The 14153-nt window shown below is 43.8% G+C and overlaps 1 protein-coding gene across 4 annotated transcripts in view; it reads right to left on the reverse strand.

Moving 5' to 3' along the window:
• Window positions 1-14153, reverse strand: part of STIM1 (stromal interaction molecule 1) — a 196070-nt gene that overhangs the window by 75302 nt on the left and 106615 nt on the right. For all 4 annotated transcript variants that reach the window (XM_077824160.1, XM_077824248.1, XM_077824002.1 and 1 more), the window contains one exon: window positions 2743-2857. In XM_077824160.1, coding sequence (XP_077680286.1) covers window positions 2743-2857 — 115 coding nt within the window. The remainder of the gene's footprint in view (window positions 1-2742; window positions 2858-14153) is intronic.

Here is a 14153-nt window from a genome sequence, read left to right on the forward strand (position 1 = left end):
GATGATAGAAGGGCATGAATGGACTAAGGGGGAAGGACTAGGAGGAGCATATATGCGTCATATATTACAACCTTTGTCAAGGCACATATTCTGTGACAAGCTGGCTGCACGTGACACAGTGCATGGATTCTGTGACTAGAAACTCTGTGGTAGCTTCACTTAAATTAAATATTGAGATTTTAAATTCAATAAACAACGCATGATAAACTCAGTAGAATGGCCCCGTGTTTAAATATTAAATTCCACTTATCCTATATTACCCCCACATTTTCAACATTGAGGTAATGCAGATTTCTGTATTTATTAGAGCTGGCCAGAAACTGGAATTCCCATTCCATAGGAAATTCCAAACGTATTGATTGATTGATAGAGAGAGAGAAAAAACAACAAATATTGTTCTGAACTGGAACAAAAAATACATAAACATTTCCAAGTGTCCCTCAAAACAGAAATGCTGACTTTTGTTAGGAAAACATTGACGTGACATTTCATTTTGATCTTTTTGAAGTGCTTTCAACTTTCCCTGAGCTGCCTGAAGCCCTGGCAACTCATCAAACAAGGAGTCTGGGAGGCCAGGCTCTATGGCAGCTCGTGAGCCTGGGAGCCCCACGCTCCGCAGCAGCCCTTCAGGCAGGGAGTCTGGCAGTCTAGAGACCCAGCAGCCCGGCCACTGAGGAGCCAAGGAGGTGGGCAGGAAACCAGGCAGGCTTCTGATGGAAACCTGCCTGGCTTCTTTTGAAAGTTTTGTTGAAACCAACACATTCCTCTGGAACATTTCAATTTTGACAAATCAGCATTTTCTGACCAGTATTTTCTGACAAATCAGCATCAAAAAATTTCTGACCAGCTCCTCTAGTATTTATGACTCAGAGATATTGTCGGGGAAGCTGGAGGTTTGGGTAACTGGACTGAGAACACATGGGGATTTTGTCCCCAAGAAAGGCAGTTCAAGACTGTAGGATAAGCACAGTTAGCTGGATGCTTCTGCTAACATTCTCAGTAGTGGCAATGTTAATGTTGACATTTTCACAGTCATTGTTAGGTTTCAGAATTAACAACCCCTTGAGGTGGATGAGGCAATAATAGTGACAACATCCAGAGCCATATCATAAAGGAAGGCAGGGGAAGTACTTGCAGAGAACAGCAGAAGAGGCATCTATATATTATTCAGGAGGTGCTCACACCCTTTGTCAAGGTAGTATGCGATCTATAAGTGTTTTCTGGATCCCAATTAACCCAGCAGTACCAGCTATTACTGGCGAGCAGAAATGCCTTTTTCTTCCTGCCTATACAGTAAGATAGAAGATTATGGCCAGCTCTCTAATGTGGCCCTTTCCATGGCATTTATGTCTTTGTGACCTGTCAAATGTATTATTGTAATGAGCAGTATGGGACTATCTTTAAAGACCACTCAGAAGTTTCAGCTAGTACAGAAACAGCATTAGGGAACTGGTAATACCTACTTGTTTTCCAGAAGCCACACTGGTTTCCAGTTATTTCTGAACACATGCTCTAAATGATACAATTCTAGTGTTTGTCCAGTCTAATTTGAAATGTTTCACCCTCAGCAAGTTCGCAGATGACACTAAGCTGGGGGGAGAGGTAGATAAAACTGAAGGGTAAGAATAGGGTCCAGAGTGACCTAGACAAATTGGAGGATTGGGACAAAAGAAATCTGATGAGGTTCAACAAAGACAAGTGCAGAGTCTTGCTCTTAGGAAGGAAGAATCCCATGCACCAGTACAGGCTGGGGACCGACTGGCTAAGCGGCAGTTCTGCAGAAAAGGACCTGGGGATTACAGTGGACAAGAAGCTGGATATTAGTTAGCAGTGTGCCCTTGTTACCAAGAAGGCCAACAGCATATTGGGCTGTATTAGTAGGAGCATTGCCAGCAGATCGAGGGACGTGATTATTCCCCTCTATTCGGCACTGGTGAAGACACACGTGAAATACTGTGTCCAGTTTTGGTCCTCCTACGACAGAAGGGATGTGGGCAAACTGGAGAGTCCAGCAGAGGGCAACGAAAATGATTAGGGGTCTGGCACACATAACTTATGAGGAGAGGCTGAGGAAACTGGGGTTATTTAGTCTACAGAAGAGAAGAGTGAGGGCAGATTTGATAGCAGCCTTCAACTACCGGAAGGGGGGTTCCAAAGAGGATGGAGCTCAGCTGTTCTCAGTGGTGGTGGCAGATGACAAAACAAGGAGCAATGGTCTCAAGTTGCAGTGGGGGAGGTCTAGATTGGATATTAGAAAACACTATTTCACTAGGAGGGTAGTGAAGCACTGGAATGGGTTACCTAGGGAGGTGGTGGAATCTCCATCCTTAGAGCTTTTTAAGGCCCAGCTTGACAAAGTCCTGGCTGGGATGATTTAGTTGGTGTTGGTCCAGCTTTGAGCAGGGAATCGGACTAGATGACCTCCTGAGGTCTCTTCCAACCCTAATCTTCTTTGATTCTAAGCAATGGGGCTAGCAGCACTGCCCTTGGAAAACAATTCCACAGTCTAACAGTCCTCACATTTAGATGATTTCTGTGGGGTTCCTCTCAGAGAGCACGTTACTTATCTGGCTGTTATAAGGTGCTGAATGCAACTGCATTGTTTTATTTGTGCTCCTCTTATCCCGCTGGAAAACTAAGTCCATGCAAAAAGTGACAGAAGAGGCTGGAACCAACCATGATCTTTCTGCTGAAAACACAAACAAAATGGATGTATCAGTGTTTAGATATGAGAATTTTTACCTTCGGACGTTTTCCATGACTTCCAGAGATCTTCCACGCTGATGAGTTTATCCTCCCCATGGAAGGTGCTGTGTTTGACTGTTGGGTCATGATAATTTAAGTCTTCCCTCAGGAACTAGAAAAAGAACACAAAGGGGTTAGTCATTAATTCATAGATTTTTAATGACCATTTAGTCAGATATCCTGCGAAACAGAAACCATAGAAAATCACCCAGTAATTTTTGCAACAAACAAACAACTTCCCAGGAAGGCTGTGGAATCCACATCACTGAGTTTTTTAAGAGCAGGTTGGACAAACACCTGTCAGGTGTTTAAGTATAATTGGTCCTGCCTCAGCACAGGGGACTGGACTTGAACTCTCGAGGTCCCTTCCAGCCCTACATTTCTGTGATTCTGTTTGTGTTATCTCATCTCTCAGAAAAATATCCAGTCTCGATTTAAAGACTTCATGAAATGGAGAATCCACCACATCCCTTGGTAAGTTGTTCCAATGGTTAGCTGCCCTCACTGTTAAAAATGTACACCTTATTTCTAGTCTGAATTTGTCAAGCATCAGCTCCCAAGCATTGGATCGCATTTTGCCTTTTTTGCTAGATTAAAGAGACCTCAACTATCAGAAATCTCTTCCCCATGTAGGTACTTGTTGTCCATGATCAAGTCACTACTTAACCTTAAATCTCTCACCATACGGCACGTTTGCCAGACCTTGAATCATCTTGTAACTCTTTTCTGAATCCTTTTCAATTTCACCATCCTTTCTGAAGCATGGATACTAGAACCAGACATAGTATTCCAGTGATGGTCTTACTGATACTATATACAGAAGTAATCCCATCTCCCTGCTCTTACTTAAACTTGCCTTGCTTTGACATTTATACATTTAACAGTTGCATTAGTTAGGAGCCGAAGTTCGCTTGGTTGTCTACCATTATCCCTAAGTTCAGTCTCACTGCATACAGTGTTACATCTTTTAAGTATGCCCCAAATTCTTTGTTCCTAGATGTAGGATCTTGCATTTGGCTATATTGTTCAGGTGAGCACAAGTGATCCAGATCGCACTATATAACTGCTGTCATTTACCACTCCACTAAACTTTGTGTCATCGGCACATTTTACTAGCAATGATTTTATAAAGTACACCAGAGATCATTGGCCCAATGAGCAACACTTAAAACCACCTAATCAACAGAAGCAGCCAAGGAAGAAGAGGATTTGGTGGTCTGCTACTCCCTTGATATGTTCAACTTTTTTGGAGCCCCCTGAGAAAACTAACCAGGAGAACTTCATTTTGAGAATGAAAGAAACTGAACTGAACTTGGCAAAAACTCAGGCTCAGTAGCATCAGGTTAGTGTGTTTCGAAGGTATTGATACAGAAGTATTACTCATCCCCACTCTGGGCAGGTTATGCTGAAGTGGCTAAACATGAACATCCTCTCAAGTGCATTTGGCAAGTTCTATTTGTGGGAAGGCAAATCAGGTTGTATCCAATAAATTACTTGCAAAAGAAAGGAAATATAATTTTAAATTAATATGGAAAACTATTCAGACTTTCTGGACTCCAACCTTTTCTTTGGATTACAGTGCCCCAGGCATTCACCTGTATGTCATACAAGAAATGTAAACTACTCCAGTGCAACAAGACAAAAATATAAACGTGATTATGACCAGTTTTGATTTGCAGGTCTCTGTCAACTGACAGAGACATCACCTCAGACACTGCGAAATACAGATCTGGTATGTCAGACACTTTGCTACCAAGTCTCTAGGGCCAATCTGCCCACAGAGTTCCAGCTTTACTTCACAAAAGCTCTTCCCTGGAGTCTCTTTCCTGCTTTGCTTCAAAGCTCACACAGAGCAGTTGGAAACCAAGAACTACGTTTTCAAAAAGATATGCCTCAGTTGCACGTGTAAAACTAGAAATTGTGGGCCCAACGGGACATGATTGCAAATGCATGGACATTAATATAGTCTACAGGCACTGCCTGATGGAACATATTATTGTGAATAAATAAAAGCACAAAAACAAGTGTGCAAGACCAGCGGCAATTCGTCTACCAAGGGCACAAAATGCCTGACTATATTATAGGTACTTACAATTAGATAATGTGACCCTTTTAAGCAGACATGCTAGTATATATCTAACCCAACTCTGCAATTTTTGTTCCTGTTTTTCTATGAATCGAAATACTAAACAAATTACAAACCCACCGTTAGAACATAACCAACTTTAAACCAGTTTCCAAAAGCTACACCACTGTAGGCAGGGACTTAATAAGAAATCCTCAGTCCTTGATTCTAAAACCAAGGTCATCCAAAGTGGATACTCAATACTGGAGTCATAGGCAAAAGAGCTGATACCAAGGTAGCCTGCCAGTGTCTTCTCACCAGCAGTGCCAGAGGCAATCAGGTGTTAAGTACCGATGAAGGCTGGAGGTTGGCTCTGCAGAGCTAAAGAGTCATAAAAAGCAGTAAAAATGTATGACCATCCTGGTCAGTAGTATATTCCTACTGCTATACTCTTATTCAAGCATGGAATTTCTATCCATAGACATTCAATGGTACAGTTTGAGTCATTTAAGATTTTTACTATATTTGACTTTCTGCTTTCTTTCACATGTACTGCCACTCCCACACCAGCACGACCTACTCTGTCCTTTCTATGTATCAGGGGTGCCCAAACTGCCGCTCGTGAGCATGCGGCACTTTTACAGTGAAAGTGGGGCTCACAGAGCTCCCCAGGCTCCCCCCATTCTCCGCCTACCAAACTTGGGGAAAGGAGGCTCAGCGCTTCTGCCACAGACGACTGGTGCCTGCTGAGAGTGGGGGCATAATTTAACGGTTTGCCCACCCCCCTACCCCCAACAGCTTGAGTCATGCCACATCCCTCCTCTCCAGCATACATACCCCTCTTATCCTCAGAGGCCCTTCCCTGCAGCTCCCAGATGTTAGTTCTGTGTGGAAAGGCAGAGGCAAAGAGCTGGGAGCTGCACGGAGAGGCCGGTGCTTTAGATCCATGGGGAGAGGCAGCAGCAAATGTAATGGCTCTCCCTGCAGCTCCCAGCTGTTTGCCGCTGCCTCTCCCCACAGCCACAGCTCCCAGCTTGATGGCTCCAGCAGTTGCCGTGCAGGGAGGGGGCCTGGCAGCACCATGTGACAGAGCTGGGCCACCAAACCCTGGCAAAAGTCTGGTCATGTGCCCCCCATGTGTCACCTCCAGCTTTTTCCAACCAAAGGTGGTGGTGGTGGGGGGTGTCTCGTGGCTTCAGCCCTGCACGGTATGTGTGCCGGGCCTGGCTCATTGCTTCAACAGGAGCAGGGCTGAAACCCCAAGCCCTGGCAGACACCCCGAGTCCCAGCAGGCACGCCCTGGCTCTTGAGCTTCTGAAGATTGTCCTATGCAGCTTGGATGGTCAGTAAGTTTGGCCACTCCTGCTATGTATTTTGTACCCTAGTATCACCATGTCCCACTGATTATCATCATTCCACCAAGTTTATGTGATGCCTGTTATATCAATATCTTCATTTAATACCAGGCACTCAGGTTCACCCATCTTAGCATTTGGACTTCTACCATTTGTATACAAGCACTTATAAAATCTGTCACTTTTTAGTATTACGTGATGTAACTGAATGGGACTCTCTCTCGTTTGACTGTTTCTCTTCAGTTCATACCTGTACTTTATCAACTTCTAGCCTCTCCTCTTTAGTAGGATATAGTGAATCCCCGTTAACAGATCCTCCCCAAGGCATATTTCCATCCAAACCATGTGCTCCTCCGCATCTCTCGGCTTTCCACAAACTCTTAGTTTAAAAACTCCACTACGACCTTTTTAATTTTACATGCCAGCCATCTGGTCCCATTTTGGTTTAGGTGGAGCCCATCCTTCCTGTATAGGCTCCTCCTTTCCCAAAAGTTTCCCCACTTCCTAATAAACTTAATTCCCTTCTCCGTACACCATCATCTCATCCACACATTGAGACCCTGCAGTTCTGCCTGTCTAACTGGCCCTGCACATGGAACTAGAAGCATTTCAGAGAACACTACCAATGAGGTCCTGGACTTCTCTCTCTTACCTAGAAGCCTAAATTTGGCCTACAGAACCTCTCTTCTACCTTATACGTGCAGTCAATTGAAACTTGCATCAGGACACACTGTTTAAGCTTGACCAACTTTATTTCATTACTCCACACCCTTGCAGCAGAATGCAGGACTCTCCGGATGATGATCCGTGAAGGCAATTTCACAAAAGAGAAAAAATAGACTCTCTTTGGTGGTTATTAGTGAAATTAGGCAAGCAGAATCTCTTATTACCAGGAACTCTAAGGGACGTACATTGCTCTGTTTTCAAATTTATTAGGTGCTTATGCTGCATTTATACAAGACAATATGTATACAGACACTGCATACTATACAGTATTCTTAAAATTCATTTTTTTGCTCTGAATAGCTCTGCTGAATAGTGGTGAAAAGACCATATTGATTTAGCTGCACATTTTGAAGTTACAAAGGCTGGGGGAAAAAATCTGACCCACAACACCATGTAACATCAGTTCTTCTCAGCAGTACTAGTTTATGCTCCATTATGGTTATGAACTTCACAGGATACTAAGCCATCACTCCCATTCGAGGGAGAATAGCTTTAAGTTAGTAAATAGGTGAGCCAAAGAAGGGAGCAAAACAAAAGATGCAAACTTGTCTATTTCCCCCTTTTTTGATTTGTGACCTACATGGGGTATGCAGCAATGTCATCTGGAGTTGCCACAACGGGCTGCTAAGAGTGCCTGTAAACACCCACAGGGACACAGGGGATCAGCTGTTGCTCTGTATATTTAGCTCAGGGAGCACAGAAAGGAAAAGTGATCTCTCAGCTTTCCTTAAACAGAGCACCATCAAAACAGATTTCGGAGTACTCTCAGAAGAGGACAGTGTTGTACGGGATTTTCAACTTCTCTCATGGAAGGAGAGAGCTGGATTTCATAGTGTTATAAGACTCCCAACTTCTCTGACAAGCTGTTAAGGTGACCTATTAGTGACCTGCACAAACAGTAAAGGCACAATACACCACAACTTTATTTCCTACTGCATCTTTCAGACAAACTAACTGCTTTGACACATTAAAGGCAGTTAAATTATGAAAAATGGAAGCACACTTGAGTGTTAAAAATTAGATTTCCCTTTCTGTAGCTGTTTGCAGAGAAGATCACCAAGTGCACAGGAACCACAGAGTGTGTTGCCATCACATTACAGAACAAAGAGATTTCAACTGAGGCAAGTTTGAATACGCATGTGATAACTTCACAGATAAATTTACATTCTCCTATATGGCAGCTTCACAGTGTAGCCAACAAACGCCTCTAAAGCAATTTCAATGTCAAAAATAACCCCAAAAAGAGAGCATATAATTTGGAAGCAAGATGAAAAGAATTACCATTATGGTGAGCATAAGCAGAAGAGACCACTGCTGGACACAGCAGTCAACAGCCACTCTGCATTGTTATACTTTCTTTTAAAGTCATTTGGTGTTCAAAACCAACTGGAATGAGAATTGTGAAACACAGCAAGAGCTGTCAAATGTCAACACATGTAAGAGAACACCATCTGTACACGTGAAAAGGAACAAGGGACTAAGAACCTGGCTAGCACTGTGCAGAAAAAGCATTTACATTAAGGGGTGAACAGGTTCCATAAGAACATAAGAACAACCATACTGGTCCATCTAGCCCAGCATCCTGTCTTCCAACAGTGGCCAATGCCAGGTGCTTCAGAGGGAATGAACAGAACAGGCAACCAGCAAGTGATCCATTCCCTGTCGTCCACTTCCAGCTTCTGGCAATCAGAGGCTAGGGACACCCAGAGCATGGGGTTGTATCCCTGACCATCTTGACTAACAGCCAAGTACAGACAACTTGAGGATTTCAATAAAGTGAGGCGCTTGGAGGGGCGGGGGCGCAAAGAAAATATGGGAGCTCCTAATTTCTAGCATATGGCCACACAGATCATGTGCAATATACGAGTGAAAGTGTTCAAGTCACTGTAACTAAAAAGAAAAGGAGTACTTGTGGCACCTTAGAGACTAACCAATTTATTTGAGCATAAGCTTTCGTGAGCTACAGCTCACTTCATCGGAATGCATCCGATGAAGTGAGCTGTAGCTCACGAAAGCTTATGCTCAAATAAATTGGTTAGTCTCTAAGGTGCCACAAGTACTCCTTTTCTTTTTGCGAATACAGACTAACACGGCTGCTACTCTGAAACCTGTAATTAAAAAGTTACTGATAAATAGCATCAGATAACTACCCTTTCACAAATCTCTGAGGTATCACTACTAGGCTTCAACGTTAACACCCAGGGTAGCTAAACAGGAGCAAGTCCAACATTAATCAGAACTATTGTTTCTGGCTGTCTGCAGACTCTGACATCACTATAATGGTTACTTTAGGGTCACAGCCAGAAAGTTTTCTTTGCAACCACAAGCTTCAGAGACATTTTTAAAATGAGAATTTCAGATTCTTGAGAGCAATTATGTGGCACCTTAAGAAAAAAATGCATAATTATAAATCAATTTACATATTTGCATAATCTCATTAAACATTTTAACCCTCTGGCTGCTAAACTTTGTGAAAGGTTCATCTACCTCTTCACAAAGCTGCTTTATATCCGTAGGTATCTGCATCCGCGGATGCAGATATCCGCAGACCATTTCTGTGGATCACTGATCGGATGCAGATACAAATTTTGTATCTAGAGCCCTGCAAATCTGCGGATATCCACGGATCATTTCTGCAGATCATGGATCAGATACCGATACAAATTTTGTATCCGGCTCTACAAATCTTGGCTGCAGATATTTTGGTCACTATAGACCTGGAACTTAAATAGAAAAAACATCCCACAAACTAAAGTTTGTTCAATTAAGTCATAAGACATAGGTGTCCTTAAACGGAACTGGAACCACCTTTGACTGAGTATGATCACAAATAGGTTGCTAATTAGAAGGGTTTTCCCATAAGAGCCCGGGCTCTCTTTGTAATTGGGGTCACTGCTATCATCTTTAAACTTGATGAAAATTCATCTCCACAAAAGGAAAAGACATATGATGCTTTAAAAGGACAGTTGAAGGTTGACTGACAAATTTTCACTGGTCTTAAATATAGTTTTTAAAAAAAAAATAGACCTTAATTTAGAAAAAAAAGTGCCAATTACATCCCCCATGGAAAAGATGGCTGCAGTGTGGATAAAATCCCAATTTCTCAATTGAGCAAAGACTAAGGGCTAGTCGTCTACACTAGCAATGCTAAAGTGCTGCCCTGGCAGCACTTTAACATGCCTTGTGTGGTCATGGCGCAACGCTGGGAGAGAGCTCTCCCAGTGCTCTCAAAAAACCACCTCCACGAGGGGCGTAGCTCCCAGTGCTGGTGCACTGTCTACGCTGCCGCTTTACAGCCCTGAAACTTGCTGCCCTCGGGGGGGAGGAGGTGGTTTTTCACATCCCTGAACAAGAAAGTTGCAATACTGTAAATTGCCAGCATAGACAAGCCCTAACTCACTACAAAGCGAGAACACTGGGTTTCATTTGCACTCATGAGCATGTGGACATCACAATTGCCCATAGCTCTGCAACTCAAGCCTGCTCACAAGAATGGAGCAAGCTAAGTGGAGGGATAACTCAACATTCAAAAAATGCCAGCAGGACGACTTTCAGGCCTGCTGGCCTTTCAGAACATCTGTTGAAGATATACGAATTCTCACGGAGGTGACTGCACTCAATCTTCAAAATCATCCCTGACCTCCCCCTCACTAGTTCATGAAGTAAGCTAACAGAGGAAACTATTAAAGACGGACAGAAACGCAACTGACTCAGAAACAGGGCCTTTCCAGCATTAGGGATATTTCACTACAATCCAGCAGCTGACTGCCAATTTGCGCACTATGGAATTGGAAAGCAATTCTAAGGCTCTGATTTTATGACAAAGTGTCTGGCCCAGGACTAAGGGCTCTTACGCACAAATAAGCCCATTTTCAACAGAACCTGAAAAGCCTGACAGCAACCCAAATTATATCTACAAAGCAAAAAATACCCAACCAAACCCTGCATCAGAGAGTCTTAGAGCTCAGGTCAACTAACTAGGGCTCACAGGGATCACGCTAGAGAACTTCCCTTGGCCTACATCATTATGTGTACTTCCGCACACAAGAAAAAAATAGTTCCCCTTTGATGTCGCTGCTTACCAGTAAACTAGAGGGCTGGATTGTCCAGCTTCCCTGATGCGTGAGCTTCTGAAGGTTTTTCCAGTTGCCTTTCTGTCCACACCAACTCGGTGGGTATCTCAGGCCAAGCCTTTGCTCCTTGTGTCAATTGTGGACAGGTACAATAATGGCATTGTCCAAACGGACTATTGCCTCAGTCGTTTTCACACATTTACTGAAATGGCCTGACATTCTACAGTTATTCTCAGGATAATCTCATGTCCTAGGAGAACATAAGAACAGCCACACTGGGTCAGACCAAAGGTCCATTTAGCCCAGCATCCTGTCTTCCGACAGCGGCCAATGCGAGCTGCCCCAGAGGAACTGGACTGAACAGAACAGGTAATCATCAAGTGATCCATCCCCTATCGCCCATTCCCAGCTTCTGGCAAACAGCCTTTGGACACCATCCCTGCCATCCTGGCTGATAGCCATTGGTGGCCCCATCCTCCGTGAATTTATCTAATTCTTTTTTGAACCCTGTTATAGTCTTGGCCTTCACAACATCCTCTGGCAAGGAGTTCCACAGGTTGACTGAGCGTTGTGTGAAAAAAAATACTTCCATTTGTTTGTTTTAAATCTGCTGCCTATTAATTTCATTTGGTGGCCCCTAGTTTTTGTGTTATGAGAAGGAGTAAATAACACTTCCTTATTTAATTTCTCCACACCAGTCATGATTTAATAGACCTCTATCATACCTCCCTTAGTCGTCTTTTTTCCAAGCTGAAAAGTCCCAGTCTTTTTAATCTCTCCTCATACGGAAGCCGTTCCATACCCCTAATTATTTTTGTTGCCCTTTTATGAACCTTTTCCAAGTCCAATATATCTTTTTTGAGATGGGACGACCACATCTGCACACAGTATTCAAGATGTAGGCGTACCATGGATTTATACAGGGGCAATATGACAGATAAGACAGAAACTATCCCTTTCTTAATTATTCCCAACATTCTGTTCGTTTTTTTGACCGTCGCTGCACACTGACTGGATGTTTTCAGAGAACTATCCACAATGACTCCAAGATCTCTTTCTTGAGTGGTAACAGCTAATTTAGACCCCATCATTTTATATGTATAGCTGGGATTATATTTTCCAACGTGCATTATTTTGCACTTATCAACACTGAATTTCATCTGCCATTCTGTTGCCCAGTCACCCAGTTTTGTGAGATCCTTTTGTAGCTCTTCGCAGTGTGCCTGGGACTTAACTATCTTGAGTAGTTCTGTATCATCTGCAAATTTTGCCACTTCACTGTTTAACCCTTTTTCCAGAACATTTATGAATATGTTGAATAGAACTGGTCCTGATACACACCCCTGGAGGACACCACTAGTGACCTCTCTCCATTCTGAAAATTGACCATTTATTCCTACCCTTTATTTCCTATCTTTTGATCAGTTACCAATCCATGAGAGGACCTTCCCTCTTATCCCATGACTGCTTACTTTGCTTAAGAGCCTTTGGTCAGGGACCTTGTCAAAGGCTTTCTGAAAATCTAAGTACACAATATCCACTGGATCCCCTTTGTCCACATGCTTGTTGACCCCCTCAAAGAATTCTAGTAGATTGGTGAGGCATGATTTCCCTTTACAAAAACCTATTCCCCAACAAATTATGTTCATCTATAAGTGTGACAATTTTGTTCTTTACTACAGTTTCAACCAGTTTGCCCGGTACTGAAGTCAGTCTTACCGGCCTGTGATTGCCAGGGTCTCCTCTGGAGCCCTTTTAAAAATTGCTGTCACATTAGCTTTCCTCCAGTCATTTGGGACAGACACTTATTTAAATGATAAGTAACAGATGACGGTTAGTAGTTCTGCAATTTCACATTTGAGTTCTGTGACAAAGTTCCTGCTCTACCTTGGTGGGTCTTGCACTTATTGGCGGACTTGCTCGCCTTGGAGCTTCACGGCAGCCCTCAGCTTGGCCTTTTTTCTGAACTCACAGTCCAGGTCGACGACTCCTGTGTCTGACCAGGAGTTGGGAGGATTTGGGGGGAACCCGGGCCTGCCCTCTACTCCGGGTTCCAGCCCAGGGCCCTGTGGAATGCAGCCGTCTAGAGTGCCTCCTGGAACAGCTGTGCGATAGCTACAACTCCCTGGGCTACTTCATTGAATCACAGAATATCAGGGTTGGAAGGGACCTCAGGAGGTCATCTAGTCCAACCCCCTACTCAAAGCAGGACCAATCCCCAACTAAATCATCCCGGCCAGGGCTATGTCAAGCTTGACCTTAAAAATATCTAAGGAAGGAGATTCTACCACCTCCCTAGGTAACGCATTCCAGTGTTTCACTGCCCTCATAGTGAAAAAGTTTTTCCTAATATCCAACCTAAACCTCCCCCACTGCAACTTGACACCATTACTCCTTGTTCTGTCATCTGCTACCACTGAGAACAGTCTAGATCCATCCTCTTTGGAACCCCCTTTCAGGTAGTTGAAAGCAGCTATGAAATCCCCCCCGCATTCTTCTCTTCTGCAGACTAAACAATCCCAGTTCCCTCAGCCTCTCCTCATAAGTCATGTGTTCCAGTCCCCTAATCATTTTTGTTGCCCTGCGCTGGATGCTTTCCAATTTTTTCACATCCTTCTTGTAGTGTGGGGCCCAAAACTGGACACAGTACTCCAGATGACGCCTCACCAATGTCGAATAGAAGGGAATGATCATGTCCCTCGATCTGCTGGCAATGCCCCTACATATACATCCCAAAATGCCATTGGCCTTCTTGGCAACAAGGGCACACCGTTGACTCATATCCAGCTTCTCGTCCACTGTCACCCCTAGGTCCTTTTCTGCAGAACTGCTGCCAAGCCATTCGGTCCCTAGTCTGTAGCGGTGCATGGGATTCTTCCGTCCTAAGTGCAGGACTCTGCACTTGTCCTTGTTGAACCTCATCAGATTTCTTTTGGCCCAATCCTCTAATTTGTCTAGGGCCCTCTGTATCCTATCCCTATCCTCCAGCGTATCTACCACTCCTCCCAGTTTAGTGTCATCTGCAAACTTGCTGAGGGCGCAATCCACACCATCCTCCAGATCATTTATGAAGATATTGAACAAAACCGGCCCCAGGACCGACCCTTGGGACACTCCACTTGATACCGCCTGCCAACTAGACATGGAGCCACTGATCATTACCCGTTGAGCCCGACAATCTAGCCAACT

The sequence above is a fragment of the Eretmochelys imbricata genome, chromosome 1 (genome assembly GCF_965152235.1).
Source record: "Eretmochelys imbricata isolate rEreImb1 chromosome 1, rEreImb1.hap1, whole genome shotgun sequence".
Classification (NCBI taxonomy): Eukaryota; Metazoa; Chordata; order Testudines; family Cheloniidae; genus Eretmochelys; species Eretmochelys imbricata.